Genomic DNA, 25,242 nt, shown 5'->3' with positions numbered 1-25,242 from the left:
CCTCAATGTTCAGCAAAATAGTTGCCAATTCAATTTGTGTCAGCTGACTGGTCAATTAATCAAGCTCTACTTGCATTCACTGATTGATGACTCAGCTTACTGTCAAACAAATGTAGTGGCATAGAGAATGTAATAAGACGACTCCAGAAAAATACAAGTACCTTAATTTGTATTTAAGTACAGTACTTGAGTAAATGTACTTTCCACTTTGTGTCTTTTTTCACCAGAACGTTTCATTACAGTTACCAACAGTATGAATACAGACTATGCAAAAGGCGTGAATTTAACTGATCCAAAGTGTTTTTAAATCATGTTTGCGAGGACATCTAGTGGTTTCTTTCGACTATGTTCCAGTGAAAGAACGAGACTTCTCCATAGAACAAAAGGGCTTTATTCCACAATATAAACTTGTAACATCTTCAGCTACCCCGAGTCCTTCCAGCTGTATCCTATGCCGGGTTACATGTCGTTGATCTACACGTCAGCAGCGTCTTTTTCCTTCAGCCTGCTACGGCGCGTCTCCACCGCTCTGACCTTCCCACCTGGTAGCTCTCTGTACATCACACCACCATCGCTAAAACACAACTCAGCGGAGATCAAGCCATTTAAGTCAATTCAGACAAAAATTATTGCTCAGATAAATAAAACTATTCTACAAAAAAGGGAATAATTATATTAAGATGCATGTACTAAACACTGGATTTCAAAGAAAAAAAAAAACTGTAATAGTCATTTTTTGGGGGTGTTTAGGGGGTGAAAACCTCGACTTCTGTCCCCTTAGCTCTGGTTTAACATGCAAGGAGGTTCCAAAGAAGATAATATTAACCCTTGATTAACTCTCTTTACCGGGAGTCTCACTGTGTAAGACTCTTTTGCGCCGATGTAATGGGATCCCATGCAGCACACTTCACGTCCTGTGTTTTTTTTTTGTTGTTTTTTTTTCCATTTAGACAACCACAAACAATTCATAAGAAGAAAGAAATATATATAATATATATATGTAAAAATACAAAAAAATAACTAAACATTATAGTTCTGGACAACAAGTCAAAGAGGAGATAGCACCGTTGTTACAAAAGGGTTGGACAGACGGGACTGGGGGGGGTGAGGAGGGGATCGGGATCAGTGACACATCCAGACTGGAGGCTCCAATAAAGGACTGAGGACACGCAAACTTCAGCTAAACTTCTGCTCTCTCTTCATTTTCTCATGTGTCCGTCATTCAGTGTACATGTGACGCAAATGTAGTCCTCCTTCTCGGCCATCTCCGCTGTAACACCAACACACACTTGGTGGAACCACTGGTTGCAGCTGCCATCGCACTGGACCCAGTTCACCTGCAGGAAAAAACCATTTAATAACAAACCTGCAACAACAGAATGTTTACGGCCTTCAGCTTCAGACTGCCACCAAAATGGTCGCATATGCAGCCTTCTGTTGAGTGTGTATGAGTGAATTTTCCATGTGCATGATGATCATAAGGCTGATTTAGTGCCTTTCTGGCTGGTACAGGCAGTTACTATGCTAGCAGTAGTAGCACTTTTTCTTCACAGCCTACAATCCGTTTAGCCATGTTCCAATGATAAAACAACCTGCGTTTTACATCATCTGCATTTAAAAAAACACCAAAACCTGATGATCAAAATGCAGGTGGAGCGACCAAGTCATTTAAGAGTAAAAAGTATCCCACTACATTCAATCCCATTGGCTAACGCCGGCTAGGGCTGCAAAAATGTTCAAATATTAACAGCGAATACGACTTTGGCTTCTCATACTTCAATGAACATGATCGACCACAGCATTAGGTCATGTGCTGATGCAACTACTGCTATGACCACTCTCATAGACGGGAACTGGTGCACGAACTGTTGTTTCCTCTGGTCTCATGAACGGTTCAACTGTGTCACACAGCTAGTAAATGATGTTCCACTCACACGGTCATTTTTTTAACCGCTTGGGGTCACTGATAACAGTCATCTTCATCCACCACACCACTGTGCTACACAGATATGGTGACAGTCTGACACTGGTCAATGTGGAGGATAAATTAAATTGTCTCCTCCATGCTCAATGAAATCAACAACGCCATGTTGTTCAGCTCGCTATGAGCCAAAGTGGCCTCATTTTCTTTAGCCAGAGTAAAATTAATTGAAGGTTCGGCTAATGATTAAAAGAATGGGGTATGAATAATGAGATTTCTCTGTGCTTTATAGAAACGTTATAGAAATTAAAACCAGGCTAAGCACCATAATGAGAGTCATGTATGTATAAACACAATCATTCTTCTCTGAGCAAATTATCTGCTGCAACTACTCCACTATGTTCACCAGCAAGTATTTTAACCACATTTGGTGCAGAGCAGGTTGTGTACTGGGGATTTTTATAGATTTGTTGCTGCAAACAGCTGCCTGCTGCTGAAAATGACTCTGTGAAGGTGGTGAGACTGAATGACAGCAGCAAAGCTACAGTTAAATCTAAACAATGAGCTGAAAGACACTGAACCGCCACACAGAGCTGAAATTTCAGTCCTGAGAGCTGTATGAATGATAACATTCACAAATTGGTTGTCATGTGATTCATTCTTCATAAAGATATTGACAATATTCACAGCTGTTAACCTTAAATTAGTCTACTGTATGAATCATTCTACATTTACATAATAGCCCTCTAAACACTCCTCTCATATGTTCAGTCAAGACCTTGCAGATTTCTTCTTACCTCATCCCCCTCCGGCAGCTGACACCTCTCTGCTGGACACACAGCCATTTCCTCATCAGAGTCATCAGACTGGGAGAAATCAGAGCGCGGGGAAGACGAGGTCGAGGCCGATCTGCGCTGAGGGTTCTTTTTATTCATCTTCTGTCTTTTGTGAGAGTGCTTCTTGTCTTTCCCCCTGCGCTCAGCATCTAAACCTTCCCTCTCCAGATGCCTCTTTGCTTTCTTTTCAGAGCCCATCACCGTTTCCCTCATGGTCTTGGCGCCATCCTGAAAATAAAATCAATACGATAAAACTCATATTGAGGAAGCTTTGAGGATTTTAATCAGTTCTTTTCGTGGCAACAGTTTGTACCTGGTTCAGTGGCAGATTTGTTCCCTGAGAGTTAAACTGCATGTGTTTGTCTGCGGACTCTTCCTGCGATGGCGACATGCATATGTCTGAGTGCTGGCTGCTGGCTCTGTCCAGTAGAATGTGGTAAAGGCTCTGGACCTCTGGCAGAGACACCTGCAGCAGGAGCCCCTCCACCATCAGCTCCTCTAGCTCCTGACTCAGGCCTGTAACACACGCAAACACATAGAGCTTAAAAAGTAATCATCTGAAAAGGAAAATTAACCAACCGTGAAGAAAACATGAGTCTCTACTTAGTCAGGGCTGAAGCTCTGAGTAAAACAAGACTGACCCTGCAGCGGTATGCATCTCTGCTCGGTGTAGAAGACAGTCTGAGCATGGCTTGTCCTATTCCACTCCGGAGTCAAACAAGGAGCCTGTATCAAAAACATCAAACCCCAAAACTTAACATGTGCAAATAAATAACTGCTGGAAAAAGTGGCACAAAGATGAAGAGCGACCTGAGTGTTGTTGTGAGTGTCGTCGGTGCCTGACACCCAGCGGGTTAGTGTGGGAGGGGTCCCTGGTCTCTCTTCTAGTTCTGGTAGGTTACATGCCTGAGTCATCTCCTGTGCTCGCTGCTGCCAGTTAATTGTCCTCTCAACCAGATAGTGCAGGGCGTCGCCCTCCGGCAGGCGGACCCCTGTGTGCCGCAGAGATGCTAGCAGAGAGAGGACTTTGCTTAAAGGGGGCTTTTCTGATCGCTGGCACTGCGGACAGAGCCATGGCTGTGTTTCATGGGAGTCTGAAGGGTCTCTGACACACACGCTGTGGAAGGCATCCCTGCAGAGTTCACACTGCAACATTGCACCCATGGGCGCCTTCTGACAGAAACACACCGTCAGGTCCATGCAGTCCGCTGTGGGAAGGAGCTTTGACTCATTTGCTGCCCTGAGATTAGAGAAAGCCTCCATCTCCCTCGCTCGCAGCTCCTCCAGAGTTGCCATCTAGTGAATAACAGACAAAGTCAGTACAGTTCCTGAACGTCAAAGTTCAGCAATCACATTACTACTGTAGTCTTTTATGAAACTTAGGAAAAAGTTTAGGAGTATCTTTGCGGTGCATTATTACCGTATATCTGAATAAGTGTTAGTCATGCTGTTCTATTTTCTTTGTCATTTCCACTTTTTCAGGTTCTCTCAAACTGTTCATTTACCAGGGATGTAATGTCCAAGTCGACAAGTTGGTTTGTTGGTCAATATGCTCTCAATTGACCAAATTCTCTTTAATTAAACAATTTTTGTTACTTTCATATGGAGGAAAGCACTAGAGCAACAGCCTTCTGGGATTAATCTGTTACTTTTGGCAGCAAGAGAAACAGACTACCTGTGAATGTTTTCACAACTTTGAACTGTTCTAAAATGCTGTGAATATAAGTTTTTATGTTTATTTATAAATAATTTAGGTTAATAAGGCCAGCAGGTAGAGTGCACTAAGTGCCTATTGAGTTCATCCAGAAATAACATGTTTTTCCTTGATAGTAGGTGCAATTTCAGTTGACGTAGATGTGTTTTGCTTGTCTACAGCCGTATCACTCACAGTTTCAACGTCACTCTTCTTCTTCGAGCCAATCGGTCCCTGTTTGTTTGTAATTCTGCCTACTCAACAATGTTTACTATCTGTGTTTAACCACCACAGCTTTTCTTTTATTACCTTAGTAACTACTGCCATACACTTCCAAATCACCTTTTCAAATTACTGTACTTACTGCAGAGGTAGAATCCTTGGTCTCTGAAAGCGCTTTTTCCACATCACTGAGAGTGTTCAGCCTCGGCATTTTCTTTTTGTTACTTTTAGGTGATTCTTTCCCTTTCTTGATCTTCCTCTTGGGAGAACCTATATTTCCAACTTCACATCTTGGACACAGGACCTGCAATGAACAACATAAATAAGACTTTAGTCTCACGCCGCTAACCTCATGCAGCATGTGTACGTTTAACAGAGCAGCTCACACCTCTGAAGGCTGACTGACTGAATAACTTCATGTACTGGCAAATGACAAGGATTGTAACTAACAACTAATTTCAATAAATAATTTGTTAAGTACTCCTAAAACTAATAGATTAATTGTTTGTCCAGAATTTAGCTGAAAATGGTCACATCTTCACGTCTTGTTTTGCCAGATGAACAGTGCAAAATCAAGAGACATTCAGTTGCTATCATGTGTGACAAAACAAAGCATTAAATTCACACATGAGAACCAGAACCAGAACCAGAAAATATTTGACATTTCTGATTAAAAATGACTAAATCAACTGTCAAAGTCGTTTATTTATTTACTACTAATGAACTAGTCAATCATCTGACTTATTACTGGACCTAAAATTAATATTTAATGACACATTTAATTTTTTACTGACTTTGTTTTAACACACACACAAAAAAAATCCTGTCCCCCCTGTCCTGACATAGCTGCCACTCGTTTGCATATTTTTGTGTTTCTGTTGTTAGACAACAGAGTGAGGTATTTAATCGTGACTCAAAAATACTATGTTGACCAGGCAGTGCTGTGCTGTGTTATCATGTCATCACCTGGCAAAACTACCATAAGGACAGGTTATGCTACGAGTATGGCAACAGCTGAGCAGTGTGATCAGCTACATTGATATTTAAAATGAAGGATGACAGATTCTCTTCACAGTACTGCCACAAAGCATCAGCTACCACACTGAATTAGTATTCTTCCAAAATCAAATGCTGGTAAAACTAATCAAAAAACACGGTGGCTGCTGAAAAACAAATAAAACATTTTTAGCAGATGTAAAAAAAGAGACTATAACCCTAAAAATCTTGTGGTTCTGATCAGGGGTGAACAACATTTTAGAAGTCATATTGGGAGGGTTTTAAGAGATATGGAAACAGTGATATGAGTCAGTTTATTCGAGTTGCTGAAGTCTGTACCAAACAAGCATGTTCTGAGAACTATCTGTTTAATTTTAAATGCTGTTTTGTGACATATTTTACCATTATCAAAAAAACTGTGGCTCCTGCGATTTGAAAATTACATTTGTCCATAATTGCGATTTTAATAATATTTGCATTATTTTTCAGTTAATATTAATTTCAAATTTGTTGTATTTTACCTCTAGTAAGGTAAGAGTTGAGTCTTTCGGAAGGAAAGTTGTTGCTGCTGATTCTTTCCATTGTTGCACTTCTACCATGAAAGTCTCCAGCCTGTCTAAAGGCTCCAGGTGGACTTGAATGGCTTGTCCTCGTAGCACCATGTCAGAGAGGCTGTCCACCAGAGGTATGCAACCAGTGGCCTGAAATAATCACAATATTTGTGTTAAATCCCCCTCAAATCAATTGTACAGAGAGTTACGTTGACTGATATTCCATGCAGTACCATGTGCATCCTAACCTGAAGCTCCTCAGCTTCTTGAAGCCACTCTCGAGCTTTTCTGATGGTGTCTTTCAGGAGAAGACAGTTTGGGAGGTAAGCGGGGATACCAGATGCCTTCTCAGCAGCAGCACTAAGAGTCTCTATGGAGTGTGGTGGGCTGGTGGGCACAAAAAAAACACAAATGATACATTGCAGGTGATAAACTTGGGCACAATATCTGCATCAGTTCATGTTATCTACTAATTATCAACAACAACGGTCATGAAATTTGTTCAGACCTTTATTTTAGAACTCTTTCAAAACTAATGAACCGCAATAAAGTTGTACAGTTTCTTAGGCCTACACTTGTTTTTCAAACCACGCCTCTTTGTAAGGAATTTATCAGTCATTTAATAATATTCATTTTCAATCAATTCAAAAAATAATTTACATACTGTGAAACCCAAATACTGCAGTAAGTTCAGTGTGATAGACCCTTTTGAAAAATGTAGAAATTGAAGTCCTGTCTTCAAACTAGTTCATTTAATAATGGAGAGAGGAGATGCACATTCCTGACAGCCATGCCATTAAAAGCTTTTAAAAGCACTTATGACAGTTAATACTGAACAGCACTGAGTACCAATGGAATGAGGGCAGAACTAAATATGATGCTCACTTTTTGTTGATCTTGTTGAATATTCTAGCAGCAGCATTTTGCACTAGATGGAATTAAAATGAAGCAAAATCAGGAGCACTGACGTATTATTACATTACACAGTTACAACCAGTGCAAATACCTGGAAAGAAAGTTAGAGCTAAGAAGCAAAGTAACATCTTTGGAAATCATTTTTTTCTTGGATTGTCAGAGCATGACAACCTATCGTAATGTGTGTTTGTTGATGTTTTGGATGTTGTTCCACCCTTTGGCTATGATGCAAACTTCATCATGGATCAGTCAGTGCTGCCCTCACCTGGCCTTAAGGAGGCTGCTCGCCTTGTCCTCCCAGTGCTCGGACATAGTAAGCTGCTCCTGAAGGCGTGCCATGGCTTTCTCTACGGATGGATGAGGAGCCAAGCCGACTCCTTGGTCTATGAGCCTCCTCATGGTCTCCAGAGTGAGGGTGGCGGGCTGAGCGCTGGCCTGCTGCACCCCCTCCAGCCACCGAGCCTGTTCCAGCCTCACTCTCAGTTGCGGCAGCTCCGGCAGGTCCACATCAAAGTCGAAGCTGACGTCTAACAGGCTTTGGATTTCAGCCACACTGGGGACTTCATCTGCCAGGACCTTCTCACTGTGCTGCTGGAAGTCTTCGATACGATTCAGGAGTTCCTAAAGACAGACAATGTCATTCAAACACAAAGTCAAAACTGATACCTTCGCATAACAGATTTCTGCTTTAATTATAATTACATTTATTAAACACCACAACAGCAAGTTGGAGGGAAGTCATGAAAGCTGATTACTGCCACAACAATCAAAAGTCCAGCATGCCCAACAATTCTGGCAGGTCTGGAGTTTTCTGAAATGTTGTCAGTTGAATTTCAGTTTAACCAGTTCCACAGTTTAACTTCTGTCATGGCTGCTGTCACAAGATAAGACACTTTGCGATTTTTCTTGTAAATTTTACTTTCTGTTGCAAGTAACACTGCCTTTCTCCTTGTGTGTCAGCATCAGTGAGGACGCAGTCTCTTGAGTTCAGGCCAATTAAAACTTTACTTATGAGCTTGAATCTAACTGAACTCTAGTAACAACTCGGGGTGCATTTCCCCTCCTCCGCTCACCTTCAACATGGGCGCCTGAGGGAGGCTGCAGGAGAGGTTATACAGCTGCCTCACAAATGAACTCAGCTCCTCCACAGTCAGCTGGCTCCGTGACTTCCCACTACCACACCGATACCTGAATGAAGAAACAGACCTCATGAACGCACTAATACTATTTGAAAACACGGACGAAATGTAAGAAAGCCTATCTGACGGCATGTTGATATTACCTGGTCTGCCTCTTGCCGTTCAACAGCTGCTGCGCCACTGAGGAGCATTTCTCTGCGTCTTGTGTGACCAGACGAAGCCGACGCAGCAGGTCGTTGTCAGGGAACAGCCTGGACTCTGATTCAGAAAGAAGAGTGCGAAAGACCGGCAGGCCTGAAGAGAAAACACCTGGTTAATCACAGTCTGATACACAACTTAACACTCACAGTTTAAATAACCTTACATGCTACCGAGCAACTATTGACTTTATATGTCTGCTTGTTTTTCATCATTTCATCACCCCAGTAAATCCTATCTGCTTTTAACTAGCATTACAGGCGACCAAAATCAAATGCACACGCTTACATATATACATCATAAATAAAACACATTTGCTTTGTTGCTTTTTTACAATTACTGAATTGTCTACAAGAACTACATTGACTTCTGAGTGGAGACAGTTGAAACTGGTCCAGACACATGAACGCACCACTCCTTTATGTCTTTTATCAATAGATGATCAAGACAACTTGTACAAAAACTTGTAAACAAAAACTAATTAGCAAAGATTTTTCACTGCAAACTAGTGGTGCATTCACAAGTAAATACGACACAGTGGATTAAAGTTCTTACAGGCGAGTCTTGCCACATGGTAAAGCCTAAATTACTTTGGGTTAACCAAGCCCCTGTTTAATATGAACGGGGAGAGAGATGCAATTGTAATGGTCGCTAGGACATAAAAACTGCTAGAGTCACCAGTCAGATCTGTAGGGGCAAAAAAAAAAAAGCTTTAAAAGTTTGGTGACTTTGCCTCAAAATAAGGTTTAAAAGTGTTCTTTCCCAACAGATTAAAGTCTACTATGTATGTACACGGTTTTACAACACAGTTTTACATGTCAACTGGCTGGAAGTTCCCTGGTTTCAAGTGTTATATAGTGCTGGATTGGCTTGTGGAGGGGTGGGCATGTGCCATACAACCGCCATCTTTGTCGATACAGAATTCTCCCACAGATTCTGGCGAGTCTCTCAAATGTAACATCTAAGACTGAACATCATGCTGAGGGGCTCAAACGATGATCAGTCTGAACCAAAATACACTGAGGGGGACAGAGTGTTAAAGCAAGCAACGTGAGGAAGGTGGGACATTGGCGCCGTGTCACAGCACACCAAAACACAGGAACCTCTGAAGCCAGTAGACGGCAGCTGGTGGTGGAGATGCCACACATGACAGACTATCCAATTCACAGCAGTGTCTTTGATGCTATGAATAAGACATTATGAAGCTGCTGCTGAAGGAGTGATGCCGTCATGCAGTAGATGACTCTCTATGAGTGACAGACCACTCTAAATTTAGCGGTATCTTGCAGGTACACAATAAAGCTGACAAAGTTGTTTATCTCTTGTATCTACAAGGCCTTTATTAATGGTCCCAGGATAAAGGATTGTTTTATGAGCAAAGTCATAAATGCTGACAGAAACATTCATTTTTGCGAATATTAAGATGAGTGTGTCACCTTAAAACATTGTTATTTAGAAAATGTGGACAGCTGAAATATGGCTACATGTTTTGAGAAAATTGTTGGCACAAATTGTAAGCAGACGGTAGTCGTTCAGCTATTTAATTCCAAGGATACCAGAAAGCCAGGCTCTGTTTAAACTTTTGAACGGCACGTATAAAGATACCTTTTTAACCTAACTTTCTTCTAGTACCACCTACTCATTCATCTCTCTATTTTTTAGACTTACTGTATTTTAAACAATATGTATTCTATAAATGTTTATACATAGAGATTTTCTTTTTAAATTTTCTATTTAATTTTATTTGTAATGTTAAAGCACTTAGAGTTGCATGTGTTGCATGAAAGTTGCTACACAAATTAAGTATTATTATACAATGTAAATATGTTAAAATTGAATTTCCCTTCTGGGATAAATAAAGTATTTTTTTCATTTCATTAAGCCATTGGTATGGTTCTTTAATGCTTTGTTTTCTCACTGAATCCTGCTGCTTACCTTTCTTCTTTTCCAGTTTAGCCTCGAGAGTCTCTGTCACACGGGAGGCCCATTCATCATACAGTTCAGCTCGCTGCTTCACAGCGGTCATCATGGGGAACAGGTCGTCCAGTGTGTATCTATAACTGCAGCAGCAAACAAAAGTGTTCATTTATGGGGCACATGTTTAATTAAATGAACAAATCAAACTCAGGACAACCAGACTTTTACTTGCAAAATGAATCATGATTCATAAATCCCCAGTGGAACTTACTTCAGTGTGTAGTTGCTGCTGTGGCAGGAGCACAGGTCGTTGATGTGGTACAGACATACCAGGACTCCTGGGTTACAGGGGCAGGTGACGGCGGACAGGTAACAGGTGGTCCTGCACTTGGCACACTGCCGCTCGTCGTCCTGGAGGTGATCGTATTTTGCCTCTTTGCAGTGCAACACTCCCTGAAGATGTGCGACAACGACAAAAGTGTTTAAAGCAAATCCCAGCAGAGCGCGACACGGTGACTGTGTTTGCTTGAGTGAACATGGTTTTTCTCTCTGCACTGTATTTAACATATAATTGCTAAAATGCCTGGAGGTTCGCATTGCTAGCTAACAACAAAGCTTATGTAAAAGTGGCATATTCATACATGTGCCTACACCGAGAAGAGTTATAGCTTTGCATAATGGCAAACACTGCAATAAAAGATTTTATAAGAGAAAAAAATAAAGAAAGACCCTGCATGCTACAAAGTTTTGGCACAAAATCTACACAAGTATGAAGGTGTGTTAACATAACAACAAGGACTTTCATACCATTTTCTTCACTTTCTCCCTCAGCTCCTTCTCCTCTTGGATCATGAAAACCATGTCCTTGTGGACAGCTGAGGCCAGCACCACATTGAGGGTTTCTGCTTTTGAGGCCATGTTGCACACCATCTCATCATGGGAGAACACATTGTACCGGTGCAGCATACGGTAATGGTCAACGCACTGCCTGCCGAGGGGCATCTGGTAGCACAGAAAGGGAAAAAACATGTTACAAGGACAGTTTCTGTTCATGTACTGTCCAGTCTACAAAAATACAATGCTAATGCACAAGATTCAGAAATTCAGAAACAACAATCTTGTTAATTGAAGAGAAAAAAAAAGGCTTCAGGTTCTCAAATGTGAATATCTACTATTTTCCTCACTCTTTTGTCATAGTTGCCTGAATAGGTTTGGTTTGGTTTGCTGAATCAGAGAAGAAACTTGTATTTCATCACGGGAATTTCTGATGTCAACTGCAGCCCTACGTAGGATAAAATTTAAACCTGACTGTGCCAGTTCTTGAATTCTTTGCATTTCACAGTGATCATTTTTACAAATCACTGTATGCAAAACTTTTAAAACCTGAATATATTCTAAATACTGATGCATTAACCAACGTTAACACCTTGTACCAGTACTCAGAAACTGCTAAAATAAGTTAGTGTGTTCTTCTTTGCAATAGTACTGAAAAATCATCAATAATTAAAATTAAAGAGTAACTGAAAATGAGTTTTCTGTTTTTCATAAGGACTGCTTTCTCTCAACATCAAAGAAGTGCCAGCATCAAAGAGTTGACACTAGAAATACAAGTCAATTAAACTAATTGTTATTTTATTCATGTACTGTTGCTTTTAAGATCTTGTGCAGCCACCTGTCAAAAGACAACAGCCCCATCCTACCTACGCTAATGCTCGGATGGTGTAAACCAGCAAGGTGTAAAGAGAGACGGGTGAAATGTTGTAAAATCCGTGCAGTTTGGCTGTATTTTGATGTAAAAGATAAAAATAAGGTTGCATGTAGGCTGAGTCAGAATGAATTGTCACATAACCACTTGACCAGAGCAATACAAAATCACATTCAGCATAGGCCTGTGGACCTGCTAAGTGTTGATTTAAATGTTATATGTTGACTTCTATTTAGGTAGCTGCCGTCATGTTCTGTAGGGTTATTTTTAATAATGTTCATATACATGGCCCTAAGTACCACACATTTCAGTGACATTTAAAATGTAATTTAGTTCATGAAGAAGGTGATTAACCCTTAGAGCTCCACCATCACGCTGGTGTGATATAATCATATGACATTTTTGGGACGTCGCAGCAGAAAAACTAGCGCACGTACGGCGATGCTGTCATCTTCACTCAAAAGTGCAGACTTCAAACTCTCCCCCAGTTTTTGTTTCACGTTGATAGACCATTTTCTTTTGTTTTGCAAAACGAAAGTGAAAGAAAGTCCCTGGAAGTGCAAATCCTGTTATGTGGCTGTCTGCCTCATTCTGGATAGAAACTATTTTCAGGAGTGGCATAAATAAAAAGAAAGCCACACCTGCTTTGTATATAGTTGCAAATATTTGTATTTATTTTGATTCTACATCAAATGTACCTTTTCATGTTCATATCTGCAACCTACAGTCACATTTTCAACTTTCAAAATGCTTCGTTAAGCATGTTTGTGTTTTTTTATTGCAATAAATAATACATTTTTTAAAATGTTACTATAGAAGGTTAAAAAAAATAATATAAAAATAATAATCAGATCATATATGTGATGTTGTGCTGAAAAAAAGGATACCAAACATGGGCATCGTAAACATGTTTCTATGTGGTATATAAAGACTAAACTAAAAGTATGCAAAAACGGCCAAAACAGACCTTTGAGGGTTAATAGTTTGAAATGGCTCCTAATTCAAAAACCCCAAAATCTGCTGACGGATTTGAAGGGCATGTTATTTTTAAAACAATTGCCAAAATTAAACTTTTTCTCGGAACCAGTAATCGTGAAAACAGAAAGAATTGTTGGATTTTAGCTTTCCAGCAGTCCTTGAACTAATCATTTGCAATGTGCTGTTCCATCTGAAAACATAGCCATCTGTAGTGTAGTGCAGCTAAAATAAAGCGATACATACCCAGTCCACAGTGCAGAAGTTGACCGCCTCAGCGAAGTTAAAGCCCTGATTGAAGCCACTGTGATAAGCTCTTGGAAATGTGATGACAAACTCACCAGCACACTGGTTTGTTCTGTAAATCTGAGACAGAGATTAGACAAAAGAGCACCAGGTTAGAAAGGCTAGCTCACTGTTCATTTAAATGTAAAGCAGCCAAGTAAAGACGTACTGGGACTCCATGTGCCATCAAGGTGTTGGGGTTCATGATGGTGACCAGCTGGTGCAACAGGTCGGGTTGGGAGTCGAACAGCTCGGGGGCCAGTTTCTTCATCACCTCCTCCAGCTGTTCTGCAGCAAAACCAGGTGCTCCATACCAGGTTTTAGGTTCCCCCCTTGTGGTAAATAAAATAAACATGAGTTTACTGCTGTCGGGCCAAAAATTAGGAGCAAACAAAATCTTGATATTTTTTAGCTACACAACCCAAAATAAATCTGTACAAGTAGCAGAGCTTCAGTATCAGAAGATTTCTGTTACCAGTGCAGGTAGTTGATGGAGTAGCTCCAGTGATCCTCAATGTGCCAGCAGAAGGAGGAGAAGCACATGCCAACGTAAAGCCATGGCAGCGTCATCCCACAGATGTCAGCTGTTACGTGAGTCAGTACAGACGGGTTCATCATCGCCAGGTTGTTGAGGTTCCAACCGCATTTGAGGTATTTCTGCAGAAGGAATGACACACTCAGATCAGGACAAAATATATATACCCCTTAATATTATGACAGATTGATGCCATGAAAGACAGTCAAAAGACATAACAATTTACAACATGATTACACAGATGAAAAGGAGGTTTTGAAAGGCTTATTTCAGGGGCATACCTCATCTGCTGGGGAAACCTTAAATTTTCCATTTGGAATGGGAAATCCGCTCCCAAACTCCTTTGAGGCGATGTCTGCTCCATATTCAACAGTAACATCCTCCTCAATGGCTCCAACCAAACGCCAGAACTCTTTTTCCACCAGCTCCGTGGGTACCATCTGCAATAAAGAAGTTAGACATTTTTATTTAAAATAGTCAAAGCAATAGAGACTGACAGATTTATGCTGAAACCTTTAATACTTACATGAACTGGCATGTTGAAGTAATCAGATTTAAATGCATCTGCCATTTGTCCAAACGCACGAAGGGAATAGTCTCTGTAAGCTTGTTCAAACCCAAATGCCTCGTGAGGTTTGTTGCATTCCTGTGGGCAAATATAAACACAGGTTTAATATTAACATACAAACTATGTTTGGAAGCAGCTCAACAGCTTTTAGAGTCATTTTTAGTCTGTTTTTTGTTTTTATTTTTTGTATAGCTTCCTGACCATGTTAAGTGAAGCATTATTTAATTTTATTATTTTTATTTCCTTATTTAAAGAACTTTAAGCACAAATTTCTATATCTAAACTGAGAGAGAGGATGTCAGTGTGAATCATCTGGACAGGATTTAGTCCTCATCACTGACAAAATGAGAAACTAACAGCAGCAGTTTAGAGTTTGATTTACAGACTAAATATCACTGAAACAGATGCAAAACAATCACTAACTCGCTCCATTCACTGCTTCTGCTGTTACCACAGTTCCTATGTAATTCCATTCTTTTCCATACTCATATTTACATTACACTTATTTTCTTACTTCTCACTTCTTCTCATCAGATTTTTCGGATCATTTTAAAGGGCACAAAAAGTTAGATGTCTGTCAAGAAAATAACTTGACAATCCAATTTATGTTGCCAAATAACTGCCAGATGATTGAAACTCTAGGTTCTATTGACCATACAGACACACAGCATCGTATTCAAGCTGCAATGCTAAAGCAGTGACAGACCCATAATTATTATTTTCCCCTTAATAAAAAATATTATATTGTTTTTCACCCCATATTTTTTTGTCTTTTTAATAAATGAGAAGCAAAAGTGATTTCAAAAACGTTGAATAATGTAAAAAAGTGCAGCCCTGATTATTCACCATGTCCGTAGAAATGATGAAGGATGTAGCCATAAGGGTACAGTTTCCTCACATAGAAACGACAGTCTGCTTGCTTTTCTGATAACTACATTGGTGCTTTAAAAAATTTAAAAACACAAACGTTTCATGAATGATCAATTTATCCTTTGAACGTATGAATTTTAGATCTTAAAAAAGAAAAGGGGCAACACTTTTGTTTTTTACCCCATACACACCAAGACCTGCAAACTACAAAATAACTCCTAATTCTACAGTTTTCTGTACTATTTTTTTTTCTCCATATATTTTATGATTTAGTGGGTCACTGGCTCACAAAGTCTTGAGAGCGTTTCAGTGGAGTAGGGTGATTGTGACAGCTGTCGTCGTGGGCCCAAACATATTGATTTACAGCTGCTAAGCTATGACTATGGATTGGTGGGGGCGGCTCAGTGTTTAAGGCTTCTGGCTACTAATCAGAAGGTTAAGGGTTTAAGCCCTAGCACTACTGAGGTACGGCACCATGGAATGATAGTGCAAGGCCCTTAACCCTCCCTGCCTTATCATGGCTGACCCTGTGCTTTGACCCCAGTTTCCTAACACAAAAAAAGGAGGAAAAAAAAACTGACATCATAGATCATTGTTCCTCAATACAGGCTTTATTCTGCTGCCCTCACTGACTACGTGACTTGATTTGAGGACACACCTGCGCACATGCTGTATTGCCTGGTTATAAAATTATCTCATTGCAGATCACATCATAATGTTTACACGGAATATCAGCAACCTGGTTAATCATACGTGATTCTTTTACAGTGGTGAAAGGAAATAAATCACTGGGTAAAGCATAAAGGCAGCAGGTTATGGGAGAGTCAGCACCCAGCAGAGAGTTCTACGATTGTCTGTCGTCTCCTTTGGGTATCAGGTATTTAGTGCATTGTGAGCAGGGCTTTATGACAAAATATTCCTCCTGCTGGTGTTGCCTTGGTGACCTATACCAAAAACTGGCCCTTCCTCGTTGGCAATGTTACCTCTACTTCCTAAAACAAGCTGGCATCAGCTGCTCACAAACAGTCATATGAGCTGTTGCTAAGATTGTTCAGTGGGTTGCTGACATTGTCCAGTTGCATATTTTGAATCATGCATATGTGGGTATATTAAAAATGTTGACAATTTGAGTAAAAAGCAAGAACAAAAGTAAAACTAAACTGTTGTTTGCTGTTGTAGCTGCTGATTCTAATCAACATAACAGGTTTTCTGGGAGAGAAGCCTTAAAGAGACAGGAGCTAAAACGCACTGTTCAGAGAGAAGATGCTGAATGTTCATAAAAAGGAAACGGACAATTTAAAAAAGTTTTTAAAGCCAGAAATCATGCAAAATGTACCAGAGAGGCCTAGAATAAATATTTAGACCTGTAAATATGCATGATAACCCCACCCCCCTTTAATATAACCACCAGTCATTACTCTGATTTTCAGTTTCTCCTCACCTGAGCGAGACACTTGGGGCACCTCCAGTCTCCTTTGGGAACGTCATGCAGAGGAGGGATCAGGCAGAAGGTGTGGTAGCTGTCGTCACAGCCGTCACACAGCAACAGACGGTCTTCATCTCCCCCACTGCCGCACACCAGACACACAACCAGATCCACCTGCACAACAAAAGGAGTAGTTTATAATGGGAGCTGAGATGACTGACAAAAGCAACTTCAAGACAGAAATGAAAGATGGCAGAGACTGTAAACTGTGTTTTATACAAATTGGATCCTGTCTTCAACACCTACAAAATTTATTATGAGCATAAAGAGTTTAAAAATACATGTGAAACAGATTCTCTCCCATAAATTTATAGTTTTGAAACTGAGCCTGGTGTAGTAGCTCAAACATGTTCTAACTGCCTTTTTTTTTTTTACATTCTCCTTGTCATTTTTTATTCTTTCAGTTTATGGAGTTACATCAAGCTGTAAATGTCAAGTTTAATTTTGTTGTGGCTGTTACGTACTATTCATACACACTTGTAAACCCCAAGACATGGGGATCCTAAAGATCTATTATTTTAAGTTTACTAAGGAGATATATATATGTAACAGAACAGGTTTGCTAAAAAGTTCAATCTTAGTGTGGGTCTGACTAACCCATGAACCTATAATCAAGAGGTTTCATATCTCATACAGCTTAAATCTCAGTCAAAGAGAGTTTCTGCTTACTGGACTTGGAGGAACTGGAGGGATCATTTTCTTGTACCGTGACTTGAATTTGTCAGGTTCAATTATTGGTTCCTTAAATTCAACTGGTTCCTGTTTCACTGGAATGGGAATCTCTTTTTCTGAAAGGCAACATGAAACGTTACTTACACCATGACATCATTACCAAGGACGTTAGTATTGTCTTCTACAGGAAAATATAAAATCTTTAAACCCATTTATAAGAATCATATAAAAGCATAGTCCTTAATAACGCTTACGTGACTTGTAAGCATATGTAAGGACGTTTTTACATGCTGCATTAATTTTGTCTTTGGCTGTGTCCAAAATCACTCATGATACCCTCTACAGTGCACTATATAGGGTGTTCACCATTGTGCAGCGCTTTCTGAATGTTAAGTTATAGTTGAGTGAGTGGATGATTTTGGACACAGCCTTTGTCGACAGTGACAACTTCACTCTAACTCATATGATGACATAGCTTATGCAATTACAGCTATGTTTTGTCATCCATTCACTGTTTATACACCAGAATCCACTTATCAGTGTCCACAGAAGGAGCTTTAACCAGTGAAAAAAATATTTACTGAACATTCATCTCTGCTTACAGCTACATTATAGTGCATAAAAACTGTATTGTAATATTTACATGATGCTAACCGATTGTAATTGTTAATGTAAATGCTGCAAATGTCATTAGAGAATCTGTTTTTTCACTCTGTGATGTGGAGTCTGACCTGGCTCTGGCTTGGCGACAAAAGAACCCATCCTCCGCCTCAGGTTGGGCTTGTTCTCACCGAGCTCACCTGGTTCGGTTTTCACACAGATGGCCTACAAAAAAAGTTAGAAGTGAAACTGGTGACGACTTAAAACTACTAAAATTGTGATGACAGTGGGGAAATGTGGGAACTGTGCATTGAAAAGTGAGGTCTGTGCTGCCAGTTTCAGGGCAGTTTTAGGCTACATCCACATGAATGTGTTTTCATTGTAGAACACGTAACTTCTGCTACATTTACACTGAGCAACAACAGTACTCTAGAGCAGGAGTGTCCAATCCTGGTCCTCGAGGGACACAGTCCTGCATATTTTAGATGTTTCCCTCTTCCAACACACCTGCTTCAAATGATCAGCTCATCATCAAGCTCTGCAGAAGCCTGATAACGATCCTGATCATTTGAATCAGGTGTGCTGGAAGAGGGAAACATCTAAAACATGGAGGACCATGGCCCTCGAGGACCAGGATTGGACACCCCTGCTCTAGAGTTTAATGATGCCTACAACAGGGGATTTTGGAAATGCTGCTGAGCCTGTTTTAGTTTGAAAACTGGTGGTTTATTCTGGATGAGCAAAAACAGTGAACTTTGGAAACGATAAAGCAAACACCCACTTTCTTACTGGGACTTACTGTCACTATGTTCGCTCCCTGATTCAACATGCTCCTGTCACATGACTATTTTCAAGGGAAAAAAACAAAGACATATGCCTTTACTACCAGTGATTCATTCGATATAGATAACGTATTAGGCTACAGGCGTTGTTGTCTACGCAAGCAGCTGGTGGACAGTTAAGATAAATCAGTGGGCTTTCTTTTCCCCATTGTAGGTCTTCCATGTAGTATTTTCTAAGCAGCCAACATTGCGCCTCATGTTTACACTGGTATGTACATAATTAGGGGCCATGAACATTCAGGTGGCATGCCTTTTCATGCACAGTAGTATACAGGGAGACTGATGGATTGGAAGGAGAACATTTTCCTTTTAAATGCTGTATTAAAAGAAAAAAAAAGTAAAGGATGTAGCCTCAGTCAGCTGTTTGTGATTCCCACCTCATACTTCATGCGCTTGGCTCTGCGAGCACTGGGGCAAGTGTCAGGCGTCTGGACAGGCTGCCTCTGAGCCTGGTCCTGTAGCTTGTGCTCCTTGGTGTCCAGGCTCTCCTTGACTGCCGCAATCTCCACTGGCTGGACAGGCTTCTGAACAAACTGTAAGGAAAACATTGAGCAACTTAAAACCAAAACTACAAACTACAATTAAACAGCAGTTGTGGGCCTAACTGGAAATACCTGCACACTCAACAATCAGTAAAATATTAGTGGAATGCTGGATAAAATATGAAATCGTAAATGCAGAGAGGATAGTTTTAGGAGTCTAAAACAAGAAAAGTGAGCATACCACTGCAAACATTTAAGGAATCTTCATATATGATTCTGACTTTCCTGGTCACATAATAAATAGAACAGTAACTTGAAAGTACTGGCAGCTACCAAATGTGTTTGAAAGACTGGGACATGTGCTATTAAACACAACAGTTGGTCTTTACGTTGTTTCAACTTTCACAGCTATAAACAAAAAGGCCATCGAAAGGATGTGGTTAGTTTGTCACCCACAAAGAAGTAGCACAGAAGCATACCAAATCAAAGAAAAGGACAGATAGGAGCTGATGCAGTGGTTCACAGGTAACTGGAGTTGCATTTGACTGTGCAACTGAACTAATCCTGGCAGTAGCTGTGTAGATAACATGCTCAAAACTGCAAGGAGGTGTGCTAAACTGCACAAGACACCACAACAATTGTAGAAAGCAAACAAGCAAAAATACTTGTAAAGAGGCAGGAGTCTTCTGATGCAGAAAAAACTAGATTCCATTAACAAACATTTCAGCACCGCATTATCTTCCTCACAGAGAAAGGTTGGACTTCAAAACTGTCAAAGAACTGCTGTGTCTTTACAAGCGTTATTTCTTGTTTGTTCACTATGATTACAGTAAGACTGCAACAGACGGACAGAGACATTTTTGAAAATATCTGAACGCATCACCCAGTCGTTGCCTGTTACAAAAAACAAAGAACTGTACTTCTACATTTGTCCCCAAGATACTTGTTGAATGCAAATGACAATTTAGAAGTGAAGATAACCTGAACTGGCATCACTTAAATAAAAAATAATTTGTTAAATTTCCAATGTCAAATGCAAATATGACCCCATTAAGCTGAAAATTCTTTATACTGCTCAGCCACATATAAACATGCATTTTGCCGAGTGGCTTCTTAACCGTGACACAAACATACCTTTTCAAGTTCAGGATCAGCCTCCAAACGCATCAGTTTGGAAGCTGGATCTGGTGCCTGAGGCAAGAGAGAGCTTTGGTAATTAAACAATTTAGAGTGACCTGATGAAGAGGTCACACACTACCAATTCAATGACCTTGGATAAGCTCTCTTGCAGCATGTTTCGCAATATTCGGGTGCAAATGCAATTAAATGACAAGATCATAAATTCACTCTTAGGATATTAGTCAGGCAACAGAGTTAACTTAAAAAATACTGCAGAATTTCAGCTGATCTCAAAATAAAATAACATACAACATATATAGAAATTGTAGTTTAACACAGAGCATGCGTATACTAATAATGCACTTGTTTTCATTTGCCTTTATGGTCTAAGTGCTACCCATATTGCCTTCAAATTGTTTGTAGAACTAAATGCTTCTTGCTCAAAGTTCAAAACAAATGTTTCAAAACTGGATCTGTAATATAACTTTGATGGTAACATTAATGGTTTGCATTATTAGCAAATTGCTTAGAGATTCTCACTCATCACAAACAAGATACAATGTCAAATGTGCATGCGTCTAACTCACCAGCAAGTTTGCGCCATTCTGAAACAGATTGTAGGGATAAAGGATTCTCTCATAATGCCCTCGCAGGTGTGAGCCAACAGCTTTGCCAGGGGCGAAGCCCATTTGTAGTGCAATCTTGGTCCATCGCCTGTCCTGACAGACAATGTCAAATCCACCCTCATCAGCTACCAGCTGAAATGACAGAAAGTTGCATCAATGAGGAGTTCTCGTGCATTTTTAGAGAAATATATAAAGCATAGTTCAATAAATTATCAACCTTATTCAGCTTATATAAATCCAAAATCTTCCTCTCCACATGAGGTATCTTTAGGGCACATCCCTGCAAATCCCAAAATTTGGCAATCTGGTCCAAGAAGTTGAGCTTGACTCTGGTCTGTGCCTGAGAAAAGATGTCAGCAAAGACAACAGTCACCTATAAATAAATGAAGGTAATCGAGGAAGGCATTCCAGCAACATCAAACAATGACTGAAGAAAAAAAAAATCTGAACAGGCATGTTGTTCTATTGTTTTAAAATAAATAAATATATACATTTGCTGATTTTGTACAATTTTGATTAGGTAACAAATAAGCCTTACAATTTCCTGCCTAAACTCACAATTTATCCTCTGTTGTACAACATTATTACAAGGCATTAATAGCAGTGCTGTTCTTCATTCCATAGTTGCTATTAATGTAGCCTGCATAGACCTAGCATCTACATTATTCAGGTAAAAATAGGACACAATTTCAGTGAGTTAATGCAAAGACAGATGATACAGTCAAGTAAATGCTGGTATAATCAGACTAACAAAGCTCACCTCCAGCTCATTGAGCCTCTGGATCCGAGGAACAAAGTGAAGCCTGTCAACATCGCAAGCAAACGGAGGCTGCCAACCCTAAACAGCAACAAAAATACACACGATGGCACATGAAGGTCATCATATCAGGTAGCCTCGGTAGTTACATAGCGGGCAGTTTTTATGATTTACAGTCTGGTCTTAATTTGTATCATTACCATGGCTATTTGCTTTTCATGTAAAGACTGTTTGACTTGTGGCTATTGTTTTACAAACCCAAATTAAGGAAAATTTCAATTTTTTTTGCCCATGGTGACTTAACTAAAGTGGAGTTAGTCAGACAAAAGAGCCATATTGTTACACTGCTGCAGGTTTTTAAACTGATGTTGGATTCAAGTTAGGCAGAAAAGCAAGGCCTGCTGATACTGAAAGCATACAGTGCTCCTTTTTAGTTTATAACTCACAACAGCGGTCAATAATTGTGTCAACAGCACACACAGCCAAGCATGTATAATGAAAACACTCCATCATGCAAGCAGGGCCCCAAGTTTTTGTTTTAAGTCAGTAGCCAACATCCCCCACTGGCACACAAAATGGCCAGATGGAAGACTCACTCACCAGCCCAGCTTACCACAAAGCCAACATGGAGGACAACACCCTACAACACAGGCTCATACATGAACAGTTGTTCATTCTCAAGAAAGTCAATTTTTTAATATCGTGCACCAAAGCTGCAATGCTGTGCAACATGGCGGATTTGACCACAACTTCAAAAGTCACGACTTGTTATTTAACCAGAGCAGTCTTGGTGATTAAATAACCCAGTGTACCTTTTGTCCCATCATGGGGAAAATTATTTGACACTTGGGCATAAAGGTAATATTGCGATTATTTGTACTGGCCCATGAAATAAATACACTCCTCTGGCTGAGCTGCTCTTTAGAAATTGACCGAAAAGTGAAGGACCACACACTGACTGCTTCATGATGCTCTCCGACAAATAATCCATAATTAATGGCAACTTCAGTGCTGTCAGGACATGTAGGAACAAACGGGATAAAAGCAGCTTTAATATCGACGTCAATCACAGGATCACATCATTATCATCATCTTCTACGCAGCCGAATGGCTTCCGCATAGCCACCTATGTCAAAGCGGAGCTAAATTATGACAGGTTGAGCTGTTAGCTAGCGTTAGCATGCCAGCTAAGTCGCTCAATGACCGGAGCGGAGAAGCTTTGTTGACACACGGCGGACCACGACTATAATCCACTTCAAATGCACTGACACGTCTGTGTGGCTGCTGGCGACCTTAAATTCGACCAAAACAGCGAAGCTACCGCGTAAATAAGAATAAATGCGAGGTAGCTAGCGGCGGCAGCACAAAGAATTAACACAGCAGTGTATCCGCCATGTTGAACAGTCCCTTTAAATCCCCAGCGCTCGCTCCGTCTCAACGGTGGACTAATTCAGCATCCGCGGCTCGTTTTATCATCTTTTCTCGCACTCACCGGAGGCGGCCGGACTTTGCAAATGCCCGTTTTCTCGGCGATGGGACGGATCTTATTGATAAAGGTAAAAGGATCTTGAAATTCCTCCCAGCTGGGCTCGAAGACCGGGCACTCCGGAGGAGGCTCGAACTCGTCCGGCCGAGGCTGGCTCATCGTTTCGGACCGACCCGGTGGAAGCTCGGACAGCGCAGGTCACCGTATCGGTGCGGCACGGTGTTCCGGGAGTGTTTGTTTTTTTCTGTTTTTTTAAAATCCTGTCTTTTCACCGTCACGGTCGGTGGCAGTCAGACGACATCAACACGAGAGGAGGCAGCTTACACACACATCCACACACACACATCCACGCACAGTGGAGAGAATGTTCCAAGGCAGTGAGCACGTCCGCCCGAAAAACTAGACACCGCTCCGCTCTTATGAATGCCTCTGGGATTTCTGAGTCTCCTCGGTGTTTGCTGGTATTAATCAGTAACCAGGGCTGGACACGGTTTCCGATTTGCAGTGCAATAAACCACACTTTTTCATTGCACCCTAATGCACATAAAGAACCCATGATGCTGTTTTTGAATTCATGCTATCAAACTCACAGTTCAGTGTTTCTGGAGCAGCATATAATCCATTTTACTGTTAGACTGGTGATGGAGCTCCACTGGTGTCTAAATGTGCAGCCTTTGGTTTAAAGTGCATCATGCTACAGCCAAAATCAAGACCTGCAAATCATATATGATTAATAAATCAATTAAAAAGAGTAATTATAATTACACGTGGTCTTCCAGACTTAACTGACACCTTGAAAAGGACACCTAAATATTAGATGTTTACTATCATAGTACCTTCTTTGTCTGTCACCTTACTTGGTAAACCCTTGTTTTAAAAAGTGCTACAAAAACAAGTTGTTATTATCATTCTTAATATTATGATTATTATTGTTAGTACAGTATTTTGTGTTTTTGTGATATGTGTACTTCTGTATTTCTTCCACTTTATTCTTGCCTTTACTCCTCTACAAATCACAAGCTAGTATTGCTTTACTAATCATATTAGTAATGCATAATGTGATCAACAAATTGGCAACAGTTCAATATATAATTACAGGTTCCATAAGATAAAGTTGTATTGATTTACACTATCAGCCCCACGGTTGCCAAATTAAAATGGTATACATGAAAACGCATCAGTTTTTAAATGTGTCAGATGATAAGAATGCAGTCATGTTATATAATCACTAACAGTGACCATGTGTATAGAGAGCCTTTTTTTATTTTTTTTTGCTTGTTTGTTTTAAATTTTGATTATAAAATTAGTTTTCTTGATGTATGTTACAAATAAAATCTGGGGGGAAAGAATGATGCAGTCAAGTTGTAGATTCAGGAGTCATTATTCTGCAAACTGATGGCAGAAAAATTTAAGCAATTTACAGCAAACTTAATGATGATTGACATTAACACTAACACTGTTAAAAATGTGAAACCCATACAAAATAATATGAAATTCTACACAACATTAGATGTAACTTACATTTACGTCACATCCTGCGTTATGGATGCTTAATAACTAACTAAAGTTACAGATTATTTTGATGTCTTGTTTTTCTACTTATGCAAAACTTTGAATGCAGGATTTTTATGTTAGTGTTTCCTCAGTGTGTGTCCAAATGTAATGCAGAGGAACCTTATGATCCTGCAGTCTACAGGCGACCATGATGTCCACAGGCCTCAAATCGAACAACACCCCAGCAACTCTTGATTTTTTTTCCCCCTCCACTTGACCAAGAGCCTACAATAAATAGAATGTAGTCGTGGATAGAATGAGGAACCATGCTGGCAGGTGGAGCGAGTAAATG

At 40.2% G+C, this 25,242-nt stretch overlaps 1 protein-coding gene across 2 annotated transcripts; it reads right to left on the bottom strand.

The window, feature by feature from the left end:
* Nucleotides 1–373: 373 nt before the first annotated feature.
* On the bottom strand, nucleotides 374–24,242 carry kdm5bb (lysine demethylase 5Bb). 2 transcript variants are annotated; one of them, XM_008277789.1, is made up of 28 exons: nucleotides 23,403–24,242; nucleotides 21,914–21,991; nucleotides 21,371–21,493; nucleotides 21,115–21,285; nucleotides 20,543–20,599; nucleotides 19,304–19,459; nucleotides 18,216–18,309; nucleotides 17,482–17,600; nucleotides 16,768–16,926; nucleotides 14,415–14,534; nucleotides 14,170–14,328; nucleotides 13,829–14,010; nucleotides 13,523–13,685; nucleotides 13,315–13,434; nucleotides 11,196–11,390; nucleotides 10,660–10,841; nucleotides 10,407–10,531; nucleotides 8,417–8,567; nucleotides 8,208–8,322; nucleotides 7,400–7,755; nucleotides 6,468–6,606; nucleotides 6,190–6,369; nucleotides 4,815–4,976; nucleotides 3,568–4,053; nucleotides 3,399–3,483; nucleotides 3,071–3,273; nucleotides 2,719–2,985; nucleotides 374–1,337 (listed from the first exon to the last, which is right to left on the bottom strand). In XM_008277789.1, exons 1-28 carry the CDS (start codon nucleotides 23,553–23,555, stop codon nucleotides 1,200–1,202), a joined length of 4,638 nt encoding a protein of 1,545 aa, XP_008276011.1. In that variant the 5' UTR covers nucleotides 23,556–24,242; the 3' UTR covers nucleotides 374–1,199. The 2 variants fall into 2 exon arrangements, with proteins under 2 accessions (XP_008276011.1, XP_008276019.1); XM_008277797.1 differs by lacking the exon at nucleotides 20,543–20,599.
* Between the last annotated feature and the right edge of the window lie 1,000 nt (nucleotides 24,243–25,242).

The sequence above is a fragment of the Stegastes partitus genome, unplaced genomic scaffold (genome assembly GCF_000690725.1).
Source record: "Stegastes partitus isolate 25-593 unplaced genomic scaffold, Stegastes_partitus-1.0.2 Scaffold4, whole genome shotgun sequence".
Classification (NCBI taxonomy): domain Eukaryota; kingdom Metazoa; phylum Chordata; class Actinopteri; family Pomacentridae; genus Stegastes; species Stegastes partitus.
The sequence above is the reverse complement of the archived record's forward strand: the minus strand, read 5'-3'. Positions and strand labels throughout refer to the sequence as shown.

Bases quoted from the DNA above. Each gene is read 5' to 3' on its own strand.
- kdm5bb (XM_008277789.1), bottom strand. From the start codon at position 23,555: ATGAGCCAGCCTCGGCCGGACGAGTTCGAGCCTCCTCCGGAGTGCCCG. The intron at 18,310-19,303 runs GTGGGAATCACA...CTTTTTTTGTAG, and splicing joins CCAAGCGCATGAAGTATGAG to GCCATCTGTGTGAAAACCGA. The intron at 4,977-6,189 runs GTAAAATACAAC...TGTTCATTGCAG, and splicing joins CAACTCTTACCTTACTAGAG to GTCCTGTGTCCAAGATGTGA.